The sequence below is a fragment of the Crocodylus siamensis genome, chromosome 4 (assembly GCF_052110815.1).
Source record: "Crocodylus siamensis isolate JL-2025a chromosome 4, ASM5211081v1, whole genome shotgun sequence".
Classification (NCBI taxonomy): domain Eukaryota; kingdom Metazoa; phylum Chordata; order Crocodylia; family Crocodylidae; genus Crocodylus; species Crocodylus siamensis.
Genome location: NC_143398.1, coordinates 56,128,371 through 56,154,659, shown reverse-complemented (window position 1 = coordinate 56,154,659; position 26,289 = coordinate 56,128,371). Strand labels below are relative to the sequence as shown.

General features: G+C 44.2%; 1 protein-coding gene across 2 annotated transcripts in view; it reads left to right on the top strand.

Annotated features, from left to right (window-relative positions):
• Window positions 1–3,042: 3,042 nt before the first annotated feature.
• The window catches only part of GXYLT1 (glucoside xylosyltransferase 1), a 48,374-nt gene continuing 25,127 nt past the window's right edge, over window positions 3,043–26,289 (top strand). Inside the window, exons 1-3 of one of the 2 annotated variants that reach the window (XM_090042338.1) lie at window positions 3,043–3,349; window positions 15,548–15,640; window positions 25,045–25,219. In XM_090042338.1, coding sequence (XP_089898464.1) covers window positions 3,123–3,349; window positions 15,548–15,640; window positions 25,045–25,219 — 495 coding nt within the window. In that variant the 5' untranslated portion in view covers window positions 3,043–3,122. The remainder of the gene's footprint in view (window positions 3,350–15,547; window positions 15,641–25,044; window positions 25,220–26,289) is intronic. The other variant, XM_090042339.1, reaches the window with a different exon arrangement.

Sequence of the window (26,289 nt, the reverse complement as noted above, 5' to 3'; positions counted from 1 at the left end):
GAACAGCAACATAAACATGAACCCCTGGGCTATAACATAATAAAACAATGGAAACACCCCTCTGCCCCTTTAAGAGGGCAAACCTTTACCCTTAGTATAACATGCCTCCCTTCCAAGGTATCTTGTGAGCTCCTGGGGCCTCACTACTCCTGTCGGCAGCAAAACAGGCAGTCAGGAATCCCTAAGTATCCCTCCTTGGCAGGAGCTCCTTTCCCAGCAGCTGTCAGGGACAGACTCCCCTGCCAACCCCAGCCTTGGGCTTGTATCAGGGATGGGCAAAATGCGGCCCGCGGGCCGGATATGGCCCGCCAAGTCATTCTATCTGGGCTGTGGGGCCCCTAAAAAATTTAGAAAATTAATATTAACCTGCCCTGGGCTGCCTGTCATGCAACCCTCAATGGGTAGCCAAAACTCAGTCAGCAACCCGCTACCCAAAATAATTGCCCGCCCCTGGCTTATACGCTCCCTGGGCCCTGCCTCCATATGGTCAGCTGACCACTTGCAGGTGTCTGCTAACTGCCTCATTTGCCTGGTTGCCCTGGCAACTGGAAGCTGCTGTGTCCTGCCTGCCCTGCAGTACTCCCTGGCTGGGCTGCCTTTATCTTAAAGTAACAGAGCCCAGGCTCTCTGTTACTGGGCGGTTTTGGATTCTGCCTGTTGTCGGTTTGCAAACGTAGCTCATGTATGTCCAGAGGAAGAGTAGGATGTCTGGCATTCTTCCGCCTCTGAACCATTTCACTTTGTATAGCTTGGTCCTTGCTATTTTCTCCCAGGTGGAGTTCTAAAAGAAAACACAAATGGCTCTTTGGATTCTGCAAATGACTTGCTCTGTGGTGAGGAAGACTGTAGCGCTGTATGGGAGCATAAGCAGAAGCACCGCTTTCATCAGCACCACTCCCCACCCCCACTGGCAGGCAGCACAATTGCCATAGTCCCAGCTTCTGCTTGGCTTTGGACTCCATCTTTTCCCATACCCTTTGTCCCATCAGCTCTTGGTCAAACTCCACCCCATGGATCTTTACCCCCTCGCGGGGGACGGAGACCCCTAGGGGTGGCAGGTCCTCGGGGTTGCCCAGGACTAGGTAGGTGCTTTGTTTCATGTTAAGCTTGGGCCTGCTGCTACTCCATATACCATTGCGCGGATAAACAGGATTGGGGAGAGTGGTCGGCCCTATCTCACACCTGACTACACCACAATTGGGGCTGTCAGGGACCCATTCACCAGTATCCTGCTGGTCATATTGGTGTAAAGTGCTTTATTCAGGTGACAAAGGTTGCAGGGACTCCCATCTTTCTCATCATCTCCAGTAGGAAGCATCCCAATATTGTCACCTCTCCCATTGGTACTGTAGCACATCTTGCAGCTGCACCAGGACTCTGTGGATCTGTGAACCCGGCACCAAGCATGCCTGATGTTCATGGATCACTGCACCTATAACAGACTTAAAACGCTCAGCCAACATCTTGGCCATTAGTTTGTAGTCAAGGTTCAGGAGCATAAATGGACCCCAGTTTTGAAGGTCTCTCCCTCTTCTTGTAAATAAGGGTTATGAGGCCCTCCTCCATCTCTGTTCCCAGGTGACCCTCCTGCAGGAGCTCCCTATAGACCTCCAGCAGGTCCAGACCCACCTGGTCCCAGAAAGCCAACTCCTTGGGCAAGCCATTTGTCCTAGGAGTCTTACTGTCCCAGAAGCCGCAGAGCATCATGTTGATCCCCTCCAGTGTCCACTCCTCCCCCAGCTTCTGTCCCTCGTCCTCCCCAAGAACCTGCGTGAGTTTCTGCAGGCAGTTCTGCATTGCCCTAGGGTCCTGCAGTCATGCCATGTAGATTTCATAAAGACCACCGTTTCCAGCATCTCCTCATTTTACTGGTGCTCCACCCCAGCTCTGTCAACCAGGCTGGTCATTGCTTCTTTCTTATTTTCCTTTATCTTGCTAAAATAAACAGACCACTCTCCCCACTCCTCCACCCAGGGGACCTGGGCCAGTTCCCTGTACCAGTCCTAGGGTGGCCATCATAGAGGACAGTCTGGTTGTCCTCTATTGATATGAAACAGGGCGCCCTTATGTCCTCTATTTTTCTCTTCAAGAGAACTGGGCATCAAAATTGAAGTATTTCTTTATGTTGAGCAACAGCAACAGCAATTGTCACAGTGATATGAACAAAGGGCTCAAAGCTTGTAACCAGAGCTAGAACCAAAGGGACAGTGTGAACGTAACCAGGAAAGGGTTATGGATGGGAGCATAGGTACATGAGTGCTATCACTGTAGCAGGTGCATGGATGTGAGATTTTTGGGACAGGCATGATGTTTTGAGGCTGTGTTTGGGGTAGGGAAGCCAGTAGGCAGTTGCATGGGGTAATGGGTTTATAGGTTTTGTTGGGTGAGTTAAGGTATGGGAAGAAAAGCGTATTAGAAAGTGTACGTGTGTGCATATATATATATGTGTGTATATGTATGTGTGTATATATACATATTTTTTTAAACCAAAAAAAGGTTTTGAAAATTAGTTTAAGGTTTGTGAAGAATGTATGCTAGATGGTGTGTGTATATATGTGTGTGTGTGTGTGTGTGTGTGTATGGACATCTCTTTCCAAAAACAAACAAAATCTTTATGTTGAGGCAAGCAGTCATAAAAAAGTGGTGACAGCAAACCCCCAAGTCGGTTAAGACTCGGAGAGTGACTTAGGTTTTGCCCTGCTGCATCAACGAGCTGCCTTACTGACTACTGTACACTCGAGCGCGTTTACCACTATCGATCACCCGTTGTACGAGGGGGGACAGGATCGTACCACATAATCGCTCTCGTCCGCTCGGCAACAGCGGCGAGCTCCGGGCTCCGGCAGGCGGCTTGCGCGACAGGAGACGCGGCGGCACCTGAGGAGCTTCGGCCCCGCCCGCCCTCACCGACAGGCGGAGCCCGCTCAAAGGCCAAGCCGCGGTGGCGGGATCCGCCCCTGAGCGGGAATGGAAGCGAGGAGGAGGAGGAGGAGGAGCTCCGCGCCGGGCTGGGCCGGGCCGGGGCAGGGCCTGGCTGCCCCCGCCCCCTCCCAGTCTGCCCCGGGCGCCCGGGCCCGGCTCGTCCCGCCCCCGGGCTCCCAGCGCGGGGCGGCGCGGCCGGGATGCGGCGCGTGGCGCGGGTGGCGCTGCTGTGCCTGGGCTGCGGCTTGTGCTCGCTGCTCTACGGCTTCAGCCAGCTGGCGCTGCCCGCCGAGCCCGGGCCCGGCGCCGAGCGGGGGAAGCCGCGCGGGCCGGACGCCGCGGCGCGGAGGCGGGGCGCGGGTGGCCCCGGGCGGGCAGCAGCGGCTCGGGAAGGCCGCGGCGCCCACGCCTTGCCGCCGCCTCACAGGTACTGCCGGGCCCCGGGCTGGGGGTGGGGGTACTGCCGCGCCTTCGGAAGCCGCGGCCGGCTCCTGGGCCCGCCCCCGGGCGAAGGGCCTCGGTGCCCACGGGCCGGGCCGGCCGCCGCCTCAGCCTGGAGCCCCTGCGCGCGGCCTGGCCTGATCCAGCCCCTGTCGAGCCCCCCTCTCTCTTAGTCTCAGGGACTGAAGCAGTGAAGGGGGGTGCAAGGGACACTTCCCAGTGCAGAGGGGAGGCCGCGTGGTTTTCAGCTCAGCTTAGTTGGCTCAAAGGTGTCAGGAGGGCTTGGCACAGGAGAAGGAGCATAGGACACAAGGTGCTAGAGGCCCATATCTGCCAGGTCTGAAAACCCAGAGGTGGTAGCAGTGGGGAGCAGAAGCTGCTGGGAACTGCAGTGCAGAGGCTGCTTCATTCTGCTGATGAATGGGGTAACCCTAAATTGGAGGCATCAAACATAGGTTGCAGGCCGCATCTGCCCAAGGAGTCCTGCGAGCCAGCCCATGCAGCACACGAAGCCCATCTGGCGTATGGGGATTCAGTCAGGGATGCGCTGCATGCAGCCCCTGTGCCACACTGGTCCTGAGCACTGGCGCCAGGGCTGGTGTGGATTGGGCTGAGCCAGCTCATGGGGCTGGTGCAGCGGGACTCTGCAGGTGGAGTGTGCCCCACGTGTGGTTGGCCCAGCCTTGCACACTGTGAGGCATGTGCTAGCCCCACTCTGGCTCTTGGTACACCTGTGCAGGGCCGCAATATCTGTGGCATGCTTTCTTTCATTGTGAAGCTGCCCGTGCCCTCTCACCTGTTCTTTTTAGTACAAAGGGCTGAAAAGGATGCGGGTGACAACTACCAGTCCAACTTTCAAAAGTCTCTAGGAAATTTTTGAAAATGGGACCTTAATTTAGACACTTCTGAAAAAAAATATCTTAGGTCTGAATTTGTGGAACAGCTTCTTCAGGAGTGAGTTAATTCTTCTGTATAGGAAATCTCTTATAAAGGAAGTGCCATGTATAAAACCAAAGGTACAGAGCTGAAGCTAGTGCAGAGCAGGTCACTTGGGAATGCTAGAAAAATGTGGTACCTAAAAAACTAAATTTTCTGTGGCTATTTATGTCAAGGGATTGTTGTTGCCTTCAGCCCTGAGATTGTTAGAGCAGGGGTGGGCAAAATGCGGCCTGGGAGCTGGATGTGGCCCACCAGGCCACTCTATCCAGCCCGCGGGGCCCCTAAAAAATTTAGAAAATTATTATTTATGTGGCCCTCAATGGCTTCCCAAAACTTAGTAAGTGGCCCTTTACCCACAATAATTGCCCATCCCTGTGTTAGAGTAATATAAGAAAAGACAAATTCATAAGTGAGTTGGGCTTCTAGTTATATTTATTCAGGTGTACAGCAGCTGAACATCAAGTAGCTACAGATTCCTGTTGTAGTTAAGGTATATGTAACTAAAATGAAAGAAATCCTTAATGCCTCTCAATTCAGAAATAGCAAACTAGTGCAAGTTAGCCTCTCTCCTCCTCACTTCAGTGGCTTGATGAGGAAAGAGAGTTCCAGTTGTACTCTAGAAGTTTTTGCAGAAAGAGGTTCAAATAAGCTAGTTATGAATTGCTTTCAGAGGACTTTGGTGGAAAAAAATGGTCAAGCAGATGATTACAATCTTAAAACCTCAGCGAAAAAGAAAGGAAAAAGTCTTATCTTGGGTAGTCAGGTTTTTTTTTCTTTTTTGAAAATCAAGTAGGGTGTTTTACTTAAGTGAAACCACTCTACTGAAATGGGAACATTCTCTTAAAGATAAGATTGGATAAGTACTCTGTGAAGCCCTACAGGGTGGATAAAGGCAGGGCCAACCTTAACACCTGATCTGACCCACATAATCATTTGCCAGTAAGTCTTGCAGCTTACACTCTACAAAATGTACATAATTTTTGTCCCCTGTTATCAGACTGGATATGTGCAGTTGTGGGTTGATGAGACTATACACAAAGTCTGCAAATGAGTTAACCATTTGTCCTTTCTCAGGTCATCAGCAGGTGTTACATTTATGCCAGGAGAAACAACTTTCTTTTAGAGGTGCACCGATAAAGATTTTCTTGGCTGATACTGATGGCTGATTATTAACTGGCCATATCAGCTGATACCGATTGAATAGCTAATTTACAGGAATGTAGCCTGACAGCTTGGAGCAAGCAACCAGCTGGTAAGTCTGTGGTGAGAGCGGGGAGAGGTGTGGGGGGTAGATTGAGGCCCCCACAGTGAGGGATGGAGTGGTGCAGAGGCAGGTGCTACCCAACCAGGGCAGTGAATGCACCTCTACTGGGAGCAGGATGGAGCTGCGGGAGGCTCATCCAGGGGGCACACTACACGTACCCCTGGTGTAGGCATGGGGGGCATGTACTCCTCTCCCCTGGATTTGTGCGTGGGGTTAGGGTGGGCTGTGGGCTTGGGGCCAGGGGCTGTGCCAGTCCCTTCCTGGCCATGGGGCTGGGCTTGGGGCGGGTGGTGGTGGCACTGGGAGGGGTGGCTACAGTGGATTTTGGGGTGCCTATAGCCCACTCCATAGCTACCCCTCCCAGTGCTGCTGCCTGACCAGCCCTGGCTTAGTGCCCTCGCCAGGAAGAGGCTGGCACTGTACCCAGCCCCAAGTCCACAGCAGGCAGCCTGCCTGTGGCCAGCACATACATCCTGAAGGGCACATGCCACCCTATGCCTCTCCCAGGGGTGTGCCCAGTGGTAGGGAGCTGACCCCTCTCCCCACCTCCTTTCCATGCCCCTTGGACAAGTTGCCTGTGGCTCCATCCCACTCCCAGCAGGGTTGCATTCTCTGCCCTGGCTGGGCACTGTCTGCCCCTGCCCCAGCCCCACTTCTTCCCTCACCATGGGAGCTTTGATCTGCCCTCTCCCCCCTGCCCCTTCCCCCTACAGACTTACCAGCCAGACGCTGCTGTGCAAGCTGCTGAGTTGCATTCCTGGCCCTGTGCATGCATGTGGCTGTGTGCATGCACATGTCGTTTATCAGAGACATTATCGGTGACACCAGTCAAACCGTGTGCCAATAATGTTAATTTTCCTTTTATTGGTGCCAATCCAGTATGCCACCGATATATCAGTGCCCCTCTACTTTCTTCCAGCATGAAAGCCAGCATACGTTCAAGGGGGTTTATGCAGAAGAAAGCCGGATCTGCAATGAAAAAATGAGTGCTTTTGACCAGGAAGTTCTCTTCCCCAGAGATTTTCTACCGCAAACTGAATGACTGGTTGCTTCTCTTGGGGTCCTGAGGACTCACAGGAAGGGATGAGTGCTAGTTTCCTGATGGTCTGCCCCACAGCAAGCTGTGGGAATCCTGCAGACAGGCCCTTGAACAGCACCCAGACTGTTTAAGTTGATGGTGCCTTTTTCTTCTGATCCATGTGTAGACCCAAGTCACCACAGGGCTGTGCAAGGGCAGGGGTGTGGAGAGCATTCTCCCGCATTCCCTGGTGAGCCCCAGGGTAGCTGAACGCTGATTTACTCTGTACAGGATGTGGTCACCAGTCTGCACAAGGGGCAGGCAGCATTCCACCATGACAGGACCCAACCTAGGAATACTCCAGACAGCCCTGCTTCCTGCCCTTGCAGGACCCTGGGTCACCTGGGATGAAATTGGCCTAGAAGTAGAAGTCAGTGGGCACATCTACATGTTCACTTGTGGACTTTTGCTACTGCTCATTACATTAGAGGTACTAAATGTACAGTACTAATGAAATGCACATTAGGCTACTCTGATGCACAAAGCAAAAGCGCATGCTTTTTTTAGTGATGCTTAATGTGCAGTAACATAATTTTATTGTGCATTAGTGTATCAGTATGTTTTTTGCTGTGATGCTCTCATGTGCAGTCATATAGCCTTGTGTTCATTAAAGCGCATGTGTAGATGCATCCATCTTGGCTAATGCTGTTTCTTGAAGCTATCAGGCTGCTGACATACTTTTGCAAAGTCTGACCCACTAATTCAGGAAGTCTGGAAATTGAGCATCCCTTCTAATCTTGCCCCAGCTTCAGTTATGATTACAGGCTGTAAGTTCAGTGAGCTTTTGAAGAAAGCATTTGTAGAACATACAGGGAGCTTTTGTCTTAGTTAACAAAAAATGGAATCCAAAATAAGGGTTTTGAATCCACTCCCAATCAGTTTCTTTTAAAAGTACTTTTCTAGTGTCACTAATTGTGTAGATTTCCAAAATATGAAGTTACCATAAATTAATACATGCCAGAATTTTCAGACTGTTTCAGGAAGTGTGGATTATGCCATTTTATGTAAAGGCCCTTTAGACTGAAAGCCATAAAATCTGGCACTTTGCCATCATCCTGAAACCACAAAATATCTTGTTTTGCTCGTGGCTGTGCTGGACTGCATCTGTTTTTTGCTCCCCATTTTTTTTTTTCAACCAGAGAATGCTAATTAGATTACTAAGCACAGGCCAATACTAAGCAGCAGAGGGTGTAATTATGCCCCCCCTCCCCCCTTTTTTTTTTCTTTTTTGGATCTATCCTTTGCGGTCTGACTTGTCTGACAGACTTAGTCCAAAACACTTGCTAGAATGCTTATTAGCTACTTAAGTGCCTCAAGGAGTTGTCCCAGTAGCTGGCAAAAGATTCTAGGACATGTATGCAACCATTAGGAGGAAATGGCATTGAAACACTTGAAAATGAAAGGTCAATCTTCACAATATTAAAAGCATGGACATTTTTAAGTACCATCTTATGGGCTTAGAGAATCAAAGGCTGTTCTTTTAAAGGGCAAGATTGTGAGTGAGTGCATGATCATGTCAAAATGACATGATGCCAGTTATATTTTCCCCATGTCTTGATTTTTAATGTAAAGTTAGGCTCTATACAATCTGATTCTTACCAATTCTGATTATTGTAATCTTGTTGCCTTTAAACTTCAAATGAGGTACTAAGATTTGGGAAAGATCCAATAAGGCAAATCCTTGACCCTGAGGTTAAACAGGTGATTCAAGATTTTTGTCCTGGGAAAGCCACTGATCCTCAGTGAAGATGAAGAACTGAGTGCAAATTCCTTTACACTAGTGGTTCTCAACCTTAGAATCGGGGCACCCCTTGTTAGACTCAATGCACTTCTCAATCATTTGTGAATTAAGTGGCAGAATTAAAAAGCTTACTGCAGTTCTTACTTTCTTGGGGGAACAGCCAGAAAGGGAGACCCTGAGCCTGTGGTTGTTTGCTTTATCTCCTCATACCTCTGGCACATTTCAGAATATTGCTCAGCACCTAGGGTGTTATGCTTTACATAAAACAGAGAAAAGGCATGTACTGGTGAACTTGCAGAGAGCAGAGGTATTTAATAAGTTAGGGAAAGGTTTATCCGTTTTGATTTCTTCAGCCCACCTTGGGACTTCTCTCAGCTGTGCTTCTTCCCCTGTCCTTTCTTCCCCCTTTCCCTGTCCTTTGTAGATAAATTATTTTATTCCTTTCTATTTAATATGCTTGTTCCATTTATAGCAGTCCGTTCATAGCATCTCATGAAGTAGGTTGTCACTTGTGAAAGCTTATGTCTCTGAGGCCACTGGCAGACCTGCAGGTTAAGGCACCATGGGATCTGATGCACAATCCTCACACTTTAACTTCCTGCCATATGCCACACATGCATGGCAGGAGATGCGACTGTGGGATCCACAGTTAGATTCTATCACACCTTATTGATGGTGCAGATGGTGGTATAGGCAGGATCACAATCCTAGGCTTCCCCCTGCATTGGCAAGTAGCAAGCTTTTGCAGCTGGAGCCATCAGCTGATGGGGTTCCTGGCTATGGGGGTACATGATTCAGTCCCCTGTCTGGGAGCCCAGATCAGCTGGCAGAGCTCCCAACCCAAGGACATATCCTGAAGGTGGGAGCTCATGCCTGGCTAACTTTTTTGTGTAATAGTTTTGTCCCTATTCCTTGTTTTATCATACCATTAATTGAACCAGGTAACAATTTAATATGTGATTAATTGGTTAATTACATCTTAAGTATACTGTGTGCCAGGGACCTAAGGTGCCACTGCGCCTTCCCATTTACCAGTTAAAAATTGTGCTCTATGGTTATACCCTTAGACATGCTCACGCTGTGCTTTGCCTGCATCTCAAGACAGGAAGGCTGAGCATTGGAAGTTAAGTGTCAAACTACATCCTTAAGTTTGAGGTACAGTACACAACTTGATCACTTAAAATGTTTACGTAAGTTAATTTGAAGTTGACTTAAAAACGCCCGGAAACCTGCACTTCTAAAAGCTTTCTATAATTACTGTTTGACTACTGCTATTAAGAATGGGTGGTGCACCAGGAGAACCTGCTGTTTTGCTTCTGAATCTAACAGGTCAAGAAATTGCATTTGTCATTAATATGGAGGAGGAAAACTTACTCAGCATGGTTTATAATGCTGTGCAGCATTCATTATAATCTGGTTACAAAGCAGTAATGGATTCTGCCATTTTGCATCTTAAGATTTTTTAGTAAAGAAAATGTGTAGATTTGTTGGGTTCTCATGTTAAGTGAAGAGCCTTCGGTGGAAAGAAGTGCTTAAACAGGTGAGATAACAGCTATTAAGAACTACTTAAAAATCTTATCTAGGGCTCCTGTAGCTATGTCTCACAATATATTTTAGCAGGTTGAGTGCACTGACACGTTATAATGCTATTTGTCCATCTATAGCGGAGTATAGTTAAACATGTTTAATTGTTTTAAACAGTTCCTTCCCTTGTCCAAGTAAAAGAGATTCTTTTTAACTAGAGAAAATCTTAAAATAATTAACTTACTGGGAATACTTAAATAGAATTTTAGGTTGCTTCTTGTGTTTACATTTGAATATAATCAGCAAGCCACCCCCCCCCCATTTGAAGTAAAAAATATTTTCACGCTCTAAATATACTAGGTTAGCTAATTTGTCCATGGCAAATTGGAAGCTTACTTGAGCAGAATCTTGAACAACTGAGTAGGACTGGGTATTTGATTGATTGGTTACAAAATATTTGGTCAGCTCTTAGTCAGATATTGTCAAATACTGTAAAAATGATCAAATGTTTTAAAGCATTAATTTATTAGAACAGTAACAAAAAACCTTCATGGTCTCCACCAGAGTGTGTACTAACAATTACTAAGATAACTAAAAAAAAAAAAAAAGTTAATCTGAGAGGTCTAACTTGCAAACTGTAAAACAAATGAAATTCCTACAAATAATGAATAATTTTATCGTTAGCAATGTTAGGGTACTATTTAAATCTGAAGATGGAACTAAAAAAATAAAATTAAACAGAAATAAAACTCCTAGCAACTATAGAAAAAGTCAAATTTAACTATAGTTACGATGATAGTCAGGCAGCAGTCCAGTTCAAGCATTTCCCTCTGCATTGTATACTCTTCTTGTACTAGGTTCATCAGTTTTGTTTTTGTCATAACTTTATCATCAAATTCATCTGTATCTTTCTTCTTAGTCCCTGAATATTGTGTTGACTCCTCCTATTTTCTTTTCTAGTTGTAAATTGTGATACAATGTCACCTGCTTTGCAGAAGTGGAGGTTTTCAGTCTAGTTCTGATTTGTAAATGGGTGGTTCTCCCAAGCTGACCAGTTTTGTTCCACACAAGTAGTATTATGGGGAATTGCTGAAAGAATTTCTGCTACTGTAGCTGGCAGGATGAACACTTTCCACAGTGGTGAAGCAGCAAGCATTCTTTAGGTGTGCAGTTATAAGTATAGGATATGTAAATGCAATTTGCCTGTAGTATCTCAAATGTTTCTTCATGTTTGGGATTTTGTTCTTTGCACAAGAAAATACAGAACTATTGTTTTCCATATTCTGAATACAGTGAGTTTCAGGTTAAGGTAAACTAAAGAGCACGACAAGGCTTACTGAGAATGGATCCAATCTTTGTGTCGCACTAAAATTAGGCTGAAATGTGGTTGCTGGCACTATTTTATTTATTTATTTATTTTTTAATATCACGATAGTATTTTGACAGGCAGATTCAAGAGCTGTCAAATCTTCAGCATCATGAAGAGCTATGTTGTATGGGCAGCATATACCTAATGTAGAAGCTGTGGGTATGCATTTATCAACAAATCCCAAGCAGCTTTTATATTAATTTTATCAGTTGCAACTGAAATGACCTGTGGACCCTGTTCAGTGGTCATGCTGTTGACCATTTCAAAAGCATGTTGGTCTGTGTGCTCAGCTGTGCGGTAGAATGAGTAAAATGCTGGTTTTGGAATTGTTACCAGGAAGTTGATGACTCCAACTATCACATACTAGAGTAGTGGTTCTCAGCCTTTTTAGGCCCTGGATAGACTTGTGGCACCCCTTAGTGCTGGCTCTTAGTTTCACTTTTTTTGACTACAGAAAAAGAATAGAGCCCAATGAACCCAGAAAGACCACAAGTTTGGAATTCTATTTAACACCTCTGGGTTTATTTTGTGAATTAAGTTAGTAAATAGTTTCATAGTTGGTAGGGTCAGAAGGTACCTGAGCAGATCATCAAGTCTGACCCCCTGCCAAGGCAGGAGAAAGTACTGGGATCAAACAACCCCAGCAAGGTGTTCGTCTGGCTTCCTCTTAAAGACCTCCAGGGTAGGAGCCAGCACCACTAACATCTAACATTGTGGCACCCCTGAAAGGATCTCAAGATACCTCAGGATAGTTGAGAATCACTATACTGGAGACAGGAGGAGATTGTATGATTAGAATATCGGTGGGGGGTGGGGCGGTGGTGTTCCCCACCTGCTGCTTCAAGCATTCAGAAGACTTACTGCAAACTGTTTCCTACTTGAAATATAGTAAATTGGCTGTAGTGTATACAATTCTAGCTTATGAAGATTTTTCAAAACTATGAAATGGGTGTACTGTGGGAGTAACTATAGCTGTCAAACATATAGTCAGATTCACTTTTTTACTGGTAGTCAGACATGCAATCCAAAAACCTCTTAATACCAATTTGATGAACATCTGAAGATACTTCAGGAGCAGGAAGCTCTGCTAAATTCCATGGAGTAGTTAAAAATCTATTAGATAAAGAAACGCAACTAGCTTCCATTCATTCTCACTTATAATTTCTTTAAAGTTTGCCTGTGATACTGGTAAATTTTAAGTAGAATATAAAAGGTAAAAAACTTGATGTAAATCAGTTTTTCCTTGCTGTTTGACTGCAATAATCTTTGATAGCAACTGAGTACATGGCTACATGTGTAATGTACTGAAAAAGTACTTATGCTTGGCTTTAACAATTTTTCCATGTTTATGTATACTTAAGAAAACTCAAATTCATACAAATGCTTCTGATTGCTGGAATGGGGGTGTATCTCATATTTCAGTCAACCAGCAGCCATACAGTTCTGTTTCAGACTGCTACTATTGTAGTCAAGCAAATGGCCCATCTTTCAGTTACGTTGTTTTTTTTCCCGTTACAGGACCTTTACAGACTCCCAGATAACAGGTTGTGGGGAGAAAAAAGGGGTGGCATTATGGATTCATGGGAGTGATATTTTTTTTTTTTTTTTAAATAGGTGTGACATGCCACCTATGGGAGTCCCTGGTCCTTTTTTTGTTACTGAATAGATGATACCTGAATTGCAGTGGATGTCAAGTATAAGGCACCCAAACCAGCAAAATAAAAACTTCCATAGCACAGAATAGTTTCTGGAGTTCCATGTGGTTCCATGGAGGGAGGTGACAAGAGGGTTCAGGAACTTGAGAGGGGAGCAGGGAAGGATGGTTTACATTATGGACATGTGTACTGGGGGGGTTTAGGGGTATGATGATGTGGAGAGGTGTGTGTCGGGGGCATGGGGGGAAGAAGTCTGTGTAACCTGTCTTCTGTAGGGTTGGGGGGCATGGGCCTCACTTCTGCCATGTGAACAGGTGGCATCATACTTTAATAAAAAATGTAGGCAGCAACGTACATCAGGGCCTTCTTGGCTTGCTGGAATATTTGACCTTGGTCAAGTAATCATTTGTTAGGTGATATTACCTACCCTGTTGGCCAGTAGACTGACTTACCAACTCTGTTACCATTTTCTACAAAATTTTAAATTTTTATATGTTAAATTTGTGGAGAAATGCCGGGCTAGTGGCTCCGGCACCGCTTAGAGGAGCCGCGGGCTTTGCGGAGTTGTGCGAGCGCGCGGCTTGTGGGGCGGGATTGAGGTAGCTCTTAGCCGCCCTCGAGGTTCGCCGAGTTGGCACAAGTAGACGACTTAGAGTAAGTAGTTAGTGTCTCTTAATCTATAGGGTGTCCATTGGTTCACGAGGTTCCAGAGCCAGCCCTTGCGTTCCAACAGTGGAACAAGTCCAAAGCTAGGTGCGGCTGCCGACTCCTTAAGTCCCAGAACTGGTCAACGGCTCATAATTGGGAAACACAAACCAATACTGTAACACAGTGAATCGTTGTCAGTTGTTGGATTTCTGAGGCCTTTATCTTCGCTGGGATACGCCCAGGCGGGGAGGCTGAGAACTGGTCTGCGGGGTGATCAGGCCCACAGAGTTTTCCAGTTGTCGTCTCTGCTGCTTCCTGCTTTTTGCCTCTTTTTTATAAATGTTTGTTGGACTGCCTCTATGACACTAACTACAGTATACAGATAGGATAATTTTCTTTTACATAATTATTGCTAGGCAGATTTTCTACATAAGTTTCATTTCTGCAGAAATGACACTTTTAGATAAGAAATGAAATTTACAGAATGCGCATGTGTAGCTTAATGCCAGTGGAGAAAAGTACAAAGCGTTCATTTTGATTAACAGTCTACTTCAAGGTTACATAAATGTGAGAGTGCCGCACGGCAGTTATACAGAAAAGAGAAAATAATATAAAGTCTTTGCTAAAAACTATAAGACAGTTACAAAATTAACTTGTCATTGTGAGTACAAAATTTGGTAAACCAATATAGAGTTATATTCGTCGTTTCTCCACACAGTTCTGGTGTTTTTGCTGTAGCTCACCGTTTGGATAGAAAATTAGACTAGTCATGTTCACTGCTGCTCTGTGAATGCAGTATGGACAGCAGAGAGAAAATAATTTCATGCTTTGTGCTTTAAAAAGAATGAAGGACAGCAGAAGTAGGCACTGGGAATGTTCTTTAAGGAGAAAAACAAAATACAGGCATACCTCGGAGATAGTGCGGGTTCGGTTCCAGACCACCGCCATAAAGCAAATATCGCAATAAAGTGAGTCACACGAATTTTTTGGTTTCCCACTGCATATAAAAGTTATGTTTACACCATACTGTAGTCTATTAAGTGTGCAGTAGCATTATGTCTAAAAAAACATTGTACATACCTTAATTAAAAAATACTTTATTGCCAAAAAAATGCTAATCATCATCTGAGCCTTCAGCGAGTTGTAATCTTTTTGCTGGTGGAGGGTCTTGCCTCGATATTGATGGCTGCTGACTGATCAGGGTGGTGGTTGCTGAAATTTGAAATATTGCGAGAATTACCAAAATGTGACACAGACATGAAGTGAGCAAATGCTGTTGGAAAAATGGCGCCGACAGACTTGCTCGATGCAGGGTTGCCACAAACCTTCAATTTGTAAAAAATGCAATATCTGCGAGGCGCAATAAAGCGAAGCGCAATAAAATGAGGTATGCCTGTACTGTATGTGGCAGAAAGAGAGGCTAATTGAAATCCTTTGCCCTTGCAAGAGGCATAGCAGAACTCATGGCAGGATGGCACCTTAGAAACTAACCCAGATGTAAAGTTAAAGAATAGAGACAGAAAATTCCCTCTCATTTCCCTCCCAGTTAGTGATACAACATTTCAAATGCAACCCATGTAGGTTTATACTAAAGAGAGATTCGCAGGAGGACTTCAGGATTGCATACTGGAAGTAATCCCAGCTCCTTCACTTTCCCACCAACTGGTGTAGGGGAGAAGAGGCTGGATCAGAGCTGAGACTTGACTTTGTGCCCCTGGATGTTAATGATGCCCTGTGACCTTTTTTGTATATATCTCTAGCTAGTTGGTTTAATTTTAGACTAGTTAGTATGTTTTGTTTTGTTTGTTTGTTTTAGCTAAGCTGTGAAACTTATACCACTGAGTAATTGACAATTCTATTGATGTTTGAACTAGAAAATAATTTATTTCACTTTGTAAAAAAAAAAAATTTAAAAAACCCAGTAACATTCATATAGGACTGTCTTATTTCTGTCTTATCCTGTTAGGTGTAAGAATTTGTCTGTATCTTTCTGGAATTCCTATTGGATGCTGCCCTCTGATGTTTGTGGAATGAACTGCTTTTGGGAAGCTGCTTTTAGGTAGGCTCTGATATTAATGAGAAAATTGTTAACTCACTTGCAGACTAGTGCAGCTAATATATTTGGCTATATAACAAACTGGCAAGTTAAGCAAATTTTAAAATTGTTTCAGATACATTTTTCTTGTGCTGATAGTGCAGTTATTTTCACAAGCTAGTCTTTCTCTCTGTGCCTTAGCAGTGCTTCTGAGCATGCAGCATTTGTTTCCTTGCAAATATAAATGTTTCCATGCAGAAATAGAGAATGTTTGCTTCGGTTTTCTTATAATTTTTTAAATTAAGTTTTCTACCAAGGTTTGGAAAAATCCTAGACCGAGATCATAAGAAACAGTTCTTGGGCTACCATTTTAATAAACTGATGAAGTATATTACAATCAGCCATGATATCTGTAGTTTAACTTGATATGGAAACTGGATTAAGTTCCTTTCCAATTTCTCATTGTTCCAAGTCTTAGATTTATTCCTTGAAACAGCAAATTCCTTATTAAACTTTTTTATTCCCTAAGAATTCAGGCATAGGTACTGCATGAAAAGAATGCTGAACCAGCTTTATATCTTCAGTATGTCCTGAACATGCCAGGAACTCCACAGTATATTGAAGCTGGTGGTATGGCTTCTTAATGAATAATTTATATATGTTACTGTAGTTCTGCAGATACCTTAACTGGTAGTGTAAGAGTGGTGTAGCCATGGTGGTCCAGAAATTATGTGAGGGGCCAGAATTTCTTAGAGTGATAACTGATATATTGGACCAACTCTATAGTTGGGATAGTTAGGCAAGTTTTCGAATACAAGACATTCTTCATCAGGTCTAATCCGAACAAGCCAGGCATAGAATATTAAAAAGCTCTTATAAAAGCAACAAAACAAATAATTATCAAATCGGGTAGGGGAACAAGTAGACCGTTTTGGGCAAATGCATCTGGATTTGCCCATTGTCCCCTCTAGTTTTAATTTTCAGGTGTTTTAAGCTTTGAATATTCCCATTGCAATGGCCAGTTGGGAGGCTTACAGGACCTACTACTGTATGGCTTTCTTCACATCTAGGGGTCTACTCAATTTGTGATTTAATGGATTTTGCGAAAATTGTGAAATGGGGCATTGTCCGTGAAATAGGTCAATGTATGCTAAATCCGTGGGGACCACCCCCCCCCCCAAAAAAAAAAAAAATGCTGGCTCCTCAGTAGGAGTCGGTGGTCTTCATGGCTGCTGTGGCCTGGTCATGCAGCCCACAGTGGGGAAAGGCAGAGGTGGGGCTGCCAGCATGAAAGCTGCCGCCCCTGCCCCTTACCACCGATTGGAACCACTAGGGCCACTTGGTCAATCAGAGGCATGGCGGCGCTCTGTCATGATAAGCCTGCGAAACTGGCAGCCAGCTCTGCAATCTGTCTATGAAAATGGCCGCCCACCTCCTCAAGTTGGGTAAGTCCCTCTTTATAGCCTATTAACATAATTCCTTTGCACATCTGTAGACCTGACTCTAGTGTAATATAAAGCATTTGTTCCTAGAGTGAGCTGTTTTCTGTGCCAAACTGGACCTAGGTTATATAGTTCTATAGGTATCAACACAGGGGACATTGGACAGACCTTTTTTTGTTGTTGCTGTTATGAAATCATAGTAAAATCTCTCTCAATTGTTCTGCATTTCTGACACTAAAAATATTTAAACACATGTAGAACTTCCAAGCTAATCAGGTTTCTGACTTTTGCCACATCATTTTTCACAGTCTACTGTACTGTACTGTGCTCTTTTTGATGGCATTATCTGCTGGTTCACTGAGACAAGACTAGGGCACAAACTATGCACTTTCCTCTGGCATGCACTGTACTTGATTAGAAGATGAAGTTTTTTCCACCATTTAACATGGGGCTCTTCAGCCTGGAAAAGTGCAGGCTCTGGGGTGGGTTCAGAGGTGATCTGGTGGCCACTTACAAGTTTATCAGGGGTGCTCATCAAGATCTGGGGAAACAACTGTTTACTAGAGCCCCCCAAAGGATGACAAGATCAAAAGGTCTCAAACCCCACTGTGACCGGTTCAGGCTGGACATAAGAAAGAACTTCTTCACTGTCTGAGCCCCCAAGGTTTGGAATAGAATGCCGCCCACTTTGAACGCCTTCAAGACACATTTGGATGCTTATCTTGCTGGGATCCTATGATCCCTGCTGACTTCCTGCCCTTGGGGCAGTGGGCTGGACTCTGATCCTCTGGGGTCCCTTCCAGCCCAAATGTCTATGAAATCTATTTAACAATTTCTTTGCCTCCATTTTTCTGAGCAGGGACCGGGTTGTATACATTCTGAGCACGGACCCCCCCCACCAGGGCCCCCATAAGACCCAGGGAAGGTATACCCAGGCCTAGGGGCAGTGAGGACCTAGTCAGGGAACTTCTGGAGGGACTGGATGTATTTAAATCAGCAGGTCCTGACAATCTCCACCCCAGAGTGGTGAGGGAATTAGCTGAGGTTATTGCGGGACCCCTGGCATGGCTTTACAAGCACTCATGGTGCTCTGGCGTGGTGCTAGAGGACTGGAAAAGGGCCAGTGTGGTTCCCATTCTCAAAAAAGGGAAAAAGGAAGACCCAGGAAACTAGAGGCCAGTCAGTCTGACCTCGATCCTGGGTAAGCTTTTTGAGATAATTATTCTGGCACATGTCTGCAAGGGGCCAGCAGGGGAGATTATGCTTAGGGGCAACCAACATGGGTTCATTAGAGGCAGGTCCTGTCAGACCAACCTGGTGGCCTTCTATGACCAGGTCACAAAATCCTTAGATGCTGGTGTAGCAGTGGAAGTAGTCTTTCTAGACTTTAGGAAGGCCTTCGACACTGTCTCTCACCCCATTCTCATTAAAAAACTAGGGGACTATGGAATCGATACTTACACAGTCAAATGGGTGACTAGTTGGCTGGAGGGCTGCACCCAGAGAGTGGTGGTGGGCAGGTCTTATTTGACCTGGCGGGATGTGGGCAGTGGGGTCCCCCAGGACTCGGTCCTCGGGCCCGCACTGTTCAACATCTTCATCAGTGACTTGGACGAGGGTGTAAAAAGCACCCTGTTCGAATTCACAGATGACGCTAGGATGTGGGGAGAAGTGGGCATGCTAGAAGGGAGGAATAGGCTACGATCGGACCTAGACAGGTTACAGGGGTGGGTGGATGAGAATAGGATGGGTTGCAACACTGACAAGTGCAAGGTGATGCACCTGGGGAGGAAGAACCAGCAGCATACCTACAGGCTGGGGAACTCCCTTCTCATCGGTGCAGAGGCAGAAAAGGATCTTGCAGTCATTATTGATGCCAAAATGAACATGGGCTGCCAATGTGGGGGTGCAGTCAGGAAGGCCAGCCACACCTTGTCATGCATCCACAGATGCATCTCAGCCAGGTCCAAGGAGGTGATCCTCCTCCTCTATGAGACGCTGGTCAGGCTGCAGCTGGAGTACTGCATCCAGTTCTGGACGCTTCACTTCAGGAGTGATGTGGACAGCATTGAGAAGGTCCAGAAGGAGGGCCACTCGCATGATCGGGGGCAGCAGGGCAGGCCCTACGAGGAGAGGCTATGGGATGTGAACCTGTTCAACCTCCACAGGAGAAGGCTGAAGGGGATCTAGTGGCCATTTACAAACTGGTCAGGGGGGGACCAGCAGGCATTGTGAGGGAGAGTTCCTGTTCCCCTGAGCACTACCAGGAGTGACAACAAATAACAGTCACAAGCTGGCAGAGGGTAGATTTAGGCTAGATATCAGGAGGTGCTACTTCACTGTCAGGGAGGCTAGGATCTGGAACCAACTTCCAAGAGAAGTGGTGCTGGCTCCTAATCTGGCGGTCTTTAAGAGGATGCTAGATGAACACCTTGCTGGGGTCGTTTGACCCCAGTACTCTTTCCTGCCATGGCAGGGGGTCAGACTTAATGATCTGCTCAGGTCCCTTCTGACCCTACCAACTATGAAACTATAAATGTAAAATGCAGGGGGGGCGTAAGTATCTCAGCCATGCAGGTCGTCTAATAAAAGACAGCACCTACAAAATCCTTGCACCTTGCATATGTTCTAACATCATGTCTACAGCATCACTCCAACACTGCATAATATAATTTTTTTTATATTTAGTTCTTTGTGTGTTGACAGCTAAAATTAAAATCTCGATCGGTAGTTTCAGAAATGTATTAAACCTAACAGTTTACATTTTCATTTAAAAAAATTAATGCTTTTAGATAGTTATGAGAATCTTGTGTTTGAGAGTTTAGTTCCCATAATCACTATTTATTTGTATTGCCCTAGATCAGGGGTACTCAACCCCTGGGCTGTAAGCCAGATTCATCACCTGGTGCCCTGTCATCTGGCCTGCAGGACAGTGGGGAGCCCCACAGACTATGGCCCTGCACTAGATTGGGCCACATGGGTTGGTGTGGGGCTTGGTCCTGGTGCACAGGGACAAAAGGTTGAAAGCCACTGCTCTGGTTGGTTAGAAGGCCTAGTCCTATTTCAGTTCTTATCTGGACATTATACAAGTGCACACTCTAACCGTCACACAGTTGCATGTCCATGTATTCCTTGTATGCCATTTAAGAGTCGTGTTGCTGATGGCTGGAATGGCAAGGCATCAGGCCAGGCTTGGAGGTGACGGGTATTGAAGGATCTCAGCTCACAGAAAGCTGTTTTCCTTACCCTGGGGAAAAAGCTGAAACCAGAGATACTGCTACTAGTATGTTATTTGACCCAGAAAGATATATTTTAAGGGGCAAAAGCAGGTGTGGTGTGTATCTTCACATTGAGGAAAGTGGGGGGTGGGTATACATTTGGCACATGGTGGGTAGAGCAGCAAGGCTATTATTTGGTGGTTCAGCACAGACTGTACTTTTGGCTTGACCTGGATGTTCCCACTGATGAGTCCTTTGTCTCTTTCAGTATGGTCAAGGCCTACCTAATCCCGCTTGCACTCTTGTTGCTGAGCTTGTGTGCCACCTTCCTTGTCTTGGGCTTTGCTGGTGGTATTCTGTCCTGGTTCTGATGGATTTTGTTCGGGGTCTGCTGTACACTTGCCTGTCTTCAGGTTGTGATTAAGTTGAGGATTTCTTTATGGGTCTGGTCAACACAGTGGTGGATGGGTACAAGGATTTTTGAATGACTCTTCTTGAGGTTGAATAGCGCAAAAAGTACAAGGGGGTCTTGAAGAAGATCTTGGTCTCTGGAAAAGTCAAGTGAAAAAAGGTCAGACTTTTGGCTTTATGCCAGATTTTCCAGTAGCTGGTAGGGCAGTCAATTGTGATATCCCACAAAGTAGTCTTGGATATCATTTGGTGAACCAAAGAACTAAATTAGGAGGTGCTACATACAGACGACCATGATCCTGTACATTTGAAAATGGTAGAGATATAAGCGATTAATTCAGGGGTAAAATTGCTACCGATTATTTGGAGATATGGTTTCAGAGTGTGCATTTTCTTGTGAGTTTTTGAACAGGTATTAGACCAAGTTTTATGAGTTACGCACTTGATTATTCTCATGTTTGTTTAGTTATATGGTAAAGTAGTTTACCCAACTACTTAATTAATGCACAGTTAAGGTTGTGAAATACCGCTGCCGTTTTAGAGTTGTTTTCATATTTTCATAGTTGTTAGGGGCTGGAAGGGACCTTACAGATCATTGGGTCCAGCCCACCTGCACTTGGTCAGGAAAGACTGCTGGGATCAGCTGACCCCAGCAAAATGGGTGTCAGGATGTTTTTTGGAAGATTGCCAGGGTGGTTGACTGTACCACCTCTGGGGAGAACCTGTTCCAGACCCTAAAGTACTTGACTTGTAAAGAAGTTTTTCCTGATTTTGTTTATGCCTTGTTTATGGAAAATTCTAGATTGTACATGATTAAAAAAAACTTAAGCTCTGTAGCTTTGTAGGTTATATCCTTATTGCATAATGGCCTTGTGATAGTGGATGCTCCTACACCTTGAAACTTGATTATTGTTATCCAGTCTTCACTGGATTTGTGGTGAGGCTACTTTGGTTTTTGGAGCATCTTCAAAATACAGTGGTACTATTTTGGATCTGAGCTCTTGTAATCCTATTCAGTCTGCTTTGCATTTATATTGGTTGCTCTTGTTATATGTGGTGATTTTTTGCTTTAGCAGTGCTTGGTGTTTCAGAGTTCTGTTATTGTACTTTATTTTCTTCCTCCCTACTTTAATAAGACCTGGAAGCACTATTCATTTACTCTTTTTGGAGGTGTTTTTAAGTTGTTGTGGTTTTGTTTTTACAATTTGTAACTTTAAAAAATTTGTTGAGCTTAGGTGTTACACTAAGTCAACAAAATTGATTTTCAGTAGTCACTGTGGCAGGTTTTGTGGAAATGGGTGCTCTTTTAAATAAGTGTTTACGCACATGCACAGGGTTCAGAAAGTGTCACTCCTTTAGCAGCTATGAATTAGCAGTAACTTTGGCTGAGCACCAAAAAGCTACTGACAGTTCGTTAGTAGCTATGAAACGAGTAACACTGGATTTCACCCCCCTTGTTTGGTGTCCCAGAGAGAAGGGGCAGCCAGTTTTCAGTCCAGGCTCTCCCTTAAAAAGCCAGCTCTAGGCCATGATTCTGGAAAAAAAATATTTTTTTCCCTTACATTTTGTCTTCCAGAAACAGGGTGTGTAGTATCTTATTTGGGGACTTGTGGCGTGCAGGAAAATACAGTAATGTCTCTGTGTGATGCATCAATTTTTGTTTAAGATTTATTTTAACTTTTTTTTTCCTTTGTGGGGCACCATTGTATACATTAACCTCCTATGCTTGGTTGTAAAAAGTGTTAAGTGACACTTGATATATATTTTACGAAGACAGTGGGCACATCTGTGCAAGATACTACATCACCATAGCTATGAGCTATGGCGACGTAGTGTTGGTGGACGTGAACTGTGACTCCGCTGCTTACTGCACAGTAGCTTATTGCTGCTGTGCAGTAGGGTTGGAAATGACCTATGTACCACTGGGACTGTGCAGTGAAATGACTGCACATTAACAACTGCGCAATTGGGCGCATGTGCAGATGCACCCTGTTTTGTGCATAACTGTAATGTAGTTTGTGGTATTAAGCTATATTTAGAGATTAGATGCACAAATGAAAAACGATGGCTATAAAATAGCGTTTACTTTTACTGGTTTTCTGAGGCTGGGGAATGTGGTTGAATGTTGCTTGATAAGCATCATTACTTTGGGTAGGTTTTCTAATTGATAAATGATCTCTCTGTCTCTCTCTCCTTGCAAGATTTTGTAATTTAATGTTTTCATCCATGTGTTATGAACATTGTGTGACCATTTCAAGGTTAGAGTATCAGATTGAAGCAAAAATTGACCTATTTGAGAAGTGCATCAAAACCTGCATTGCTGCTTAAAAATAAGTGATTCAAAAGAAAATGGATTTAAATTGTATGCACAAACAATTCTTGAACCTAAGCTAACATATTTCTCATTTAATTTTAGCATATTCCAACAAATGACTAAATAGGTTCTAAACTCATAAAATGTGTGACAATATGCACCAGAGAGATTTCCCACAAACAAAATTTATATTTGCCTTAAAATTAGCACTAGATGCCTAGAAATTAAATATAGGTTGAAAAAAAATTAACTTAAAAATATCATTCAACATTTTTGAGGAGATTTTCAAAATATTTTCTGTAGACTGAGATATTCTTCAGAATGTGTGCTGATGATTTGGACAGTTAGGGTAGTTACACTAAGCTGGTGATTTTGATTAAAATAATTGTGTAACAAAAGTAGATTGTTAAAACTACTTTCCTGCATGAGTAAATAACCAATAGCTTGTCCAGCAGAACTCCCAGTGGTACGTTTGGTCCAAGAAAAGATGATGCAAAAAATCCTTGCCTCATATACTTTCTGGATCATTATGGCTCCAACGACACTCCAGCCCTATCACTTTCTCTTGTAAGTGCTTTCTGTAGGTGCAACATGCTAGTTGCCACAGTTAGGAAAGGATTGTGTGAGAAAAGAATGTGGGGGGCCCAAATACAAATGGTTTTCAAGTATCTAATAAAATAGGTAGCATCTGATTTAGGGATCACATCTATGTCCTCAAATGGATAACAATAGTTTCATGATATGCATGCACAGCAGACCAAAGTATAGTGAATTGTGATGTGCTGTAGCAGAACTTATTCCCAAACACATTTCCATCTTGACATAGTTAAGGGATCATGTGTTCTAATTATTATGGCCAATATATCTAGTTAAAGCTGTGGATTGATTGTACAGGCTATGGGTGGAGGAAGTTGAGAAGGGTAACTGATGAATGAAGTGTGGGTGAGTGGATAATATAAACCTTATTTCCTTTTTGTTTACATTGTATGTAGACTGGATAAGCAGAATAGCATATTGACTTCACGTAAACCAGACTTCTTATGTATCGTTTTCTTGGTTTACATGGATAATAAGAATATAGCAATGTTATTTTATAATTTCTCCTCTCTAAAACTAATCTCCTTTACTTCAACAATTTACTTGTAAACTTGGCCTCTGTGGTGCACTTTCCCTATGGTTTTTCTGCTTTAAACATTTATATGCATCAATATTTAAGGTTTTGAATGTGACAGGGGAGCATGGTGAATAGCAAGAATATGGGTAGAAGGGAGCATGCTCTTAAACAGAGCTGTGGTAGGTTATGGTGATAAGTGGGTTAAAGGTACCTGAGAAGAGTATGGTTGCATGTAGGGTCTGGGAGCTGTTTAGTGATGCTGGGAGACAGAGCAGGTAGAGCTGGAATGGGTCTGTGTTATAAAACACTTAAGTAAAGGAGCTGAGCTCTGGCTATCCTTACTACTCAACTCCTATTTCCCTCTGCCATAGTAAGTGTGCTCCCCTAGCATTCACCTCCACATAGTCTGTCTAGTATGTCACTTCATGTTGTGGAAAATTCCTTTATACATGTAGATGGACTTTTAATAAATAATATTTCCATGGCGTTGCCTTAAAAAAAGGTCAATAAGTTAGTAAGTGCCACAGTCAGCTCTAGTCAGCTGGTTTATTATATACTTTTTTCCCCTTTCTCCGGAACGCTTAGCATATCTTACTAGAGCGTTCATGTAAAACAAAAGATTTAATGCACAAAATTTAAGGTTATCCTGGAACCTTTAAAATTAGTGCCTTTTTACCTGCGTTACTCCTCAATTTTAATATAACTCTTGATGGAATTATTTATGATGAAGACTGAAAGCGTTTCAATAAAAGTGGGTATTTCTTTCTGTGAGTGTTCTTAATATTTGATCTATATGCAGTTGTGGGATTGCTCATCCTATTTTCATATGATCTTTTTTTTTTTGCTTTTTTAATGAAATAGCCTTGGTCTAAGTTAATGATATTATGCCCATCAAAGATTTAACTATTTTAAAAATATTTTTGCATTAGATACAATTTTATGAAAAATCAACCGGCAGAGAGAATGCACCTTGCAGTGGTTGCCTGTGGTGAAAGGCTGGAGGAGACTGTTACTATGTTGAGATCCGCCATTATTTTCAGTGTCAAACCTCTACAGTTCCATATTTTTGCAGAGGAACAACTACACAGCAGATTCAGAGTCACAGTAAGTACCTAAGCAATGTATTAAGTCAGCTATAGCTTACTGAGGGTACAGGTCACTTTGTTTGTGAATGGGTGTTAGGTATATTTGTTAAATGTGGTAACATGATGTAGAAGTCCTATATAGAGCTATTTGGGACTTTTTTTCAGCAAAACATTTTACTGATTCACCAGATCTGTGAAAAATGACTGTTTCCTGATGAAAATGTTATTGAAACAGTAGGTTTCTCAGGTTCATCAGTGGTTAGGACAATCATTTGACATGTGGATGATCAGGGAACTTGGGCCTCATTTATCCCTTCCTCTTCCTGCTACCCCCGAGGTCTCTGGGATTTGCAGTCCACAATCATGGCAGCAGGACTCTGCAGGGCTGCTCATCACTTCCTCTTTCTTCTTCTGGGTGCCTCTTGGATTTGTAATCGACAGTCACAACCAGCAGTGAGTTTAAGCTGGGGAAGGGGTGTTTTTAACACCCCTTCCTGGCTCCAGACCCCAGGCAGGGTTTGCCTGGGGGGCAGTCCTCCCCCTCACCCCCTGCAGACTGGGTTGCATCCCCAGCTGGGCTTGCCCCCTCCCCTCCACCTTTGTCAACCAGCCCTCACTGTTCCAGCTAGGGAGCAGAGGAGCAGGGCCAGCCCTACTGTTTGGATCACACAGCGCAGCCCAGAGCTGCAACGCATTCTGGGATGCCGAGAGACTCTGATTTCATTTTGAACCAGGAAGGTGTCCGGGACAGAAGTTTCATAAACCAGTTTGACCCAAATCAGTTAAGTCTGATCCTACATTCAATCATGTTTATTTTAAACTATTTTTGCCATTTTGAAACCAATTTATGTGCACTGAGCTTCTGTTCTGTTACAAGTTTAAACCAATTTCTGATCACTTAAACCAGTTTATGTGTAACTTCTATCCCTAGCTGGTTTCTCTGGCTCAGTAAATCCCATACTTGCATACCCTATGCACTGTTCCCCAAAAATCACCCCCCTAAAATTGGGATGCATGTTTAGGCAGAGAAACTGATTTTTCTGTGCCAAATGCAAACACCCCACTTTGATTCTTGCTGAACCAGGCAGC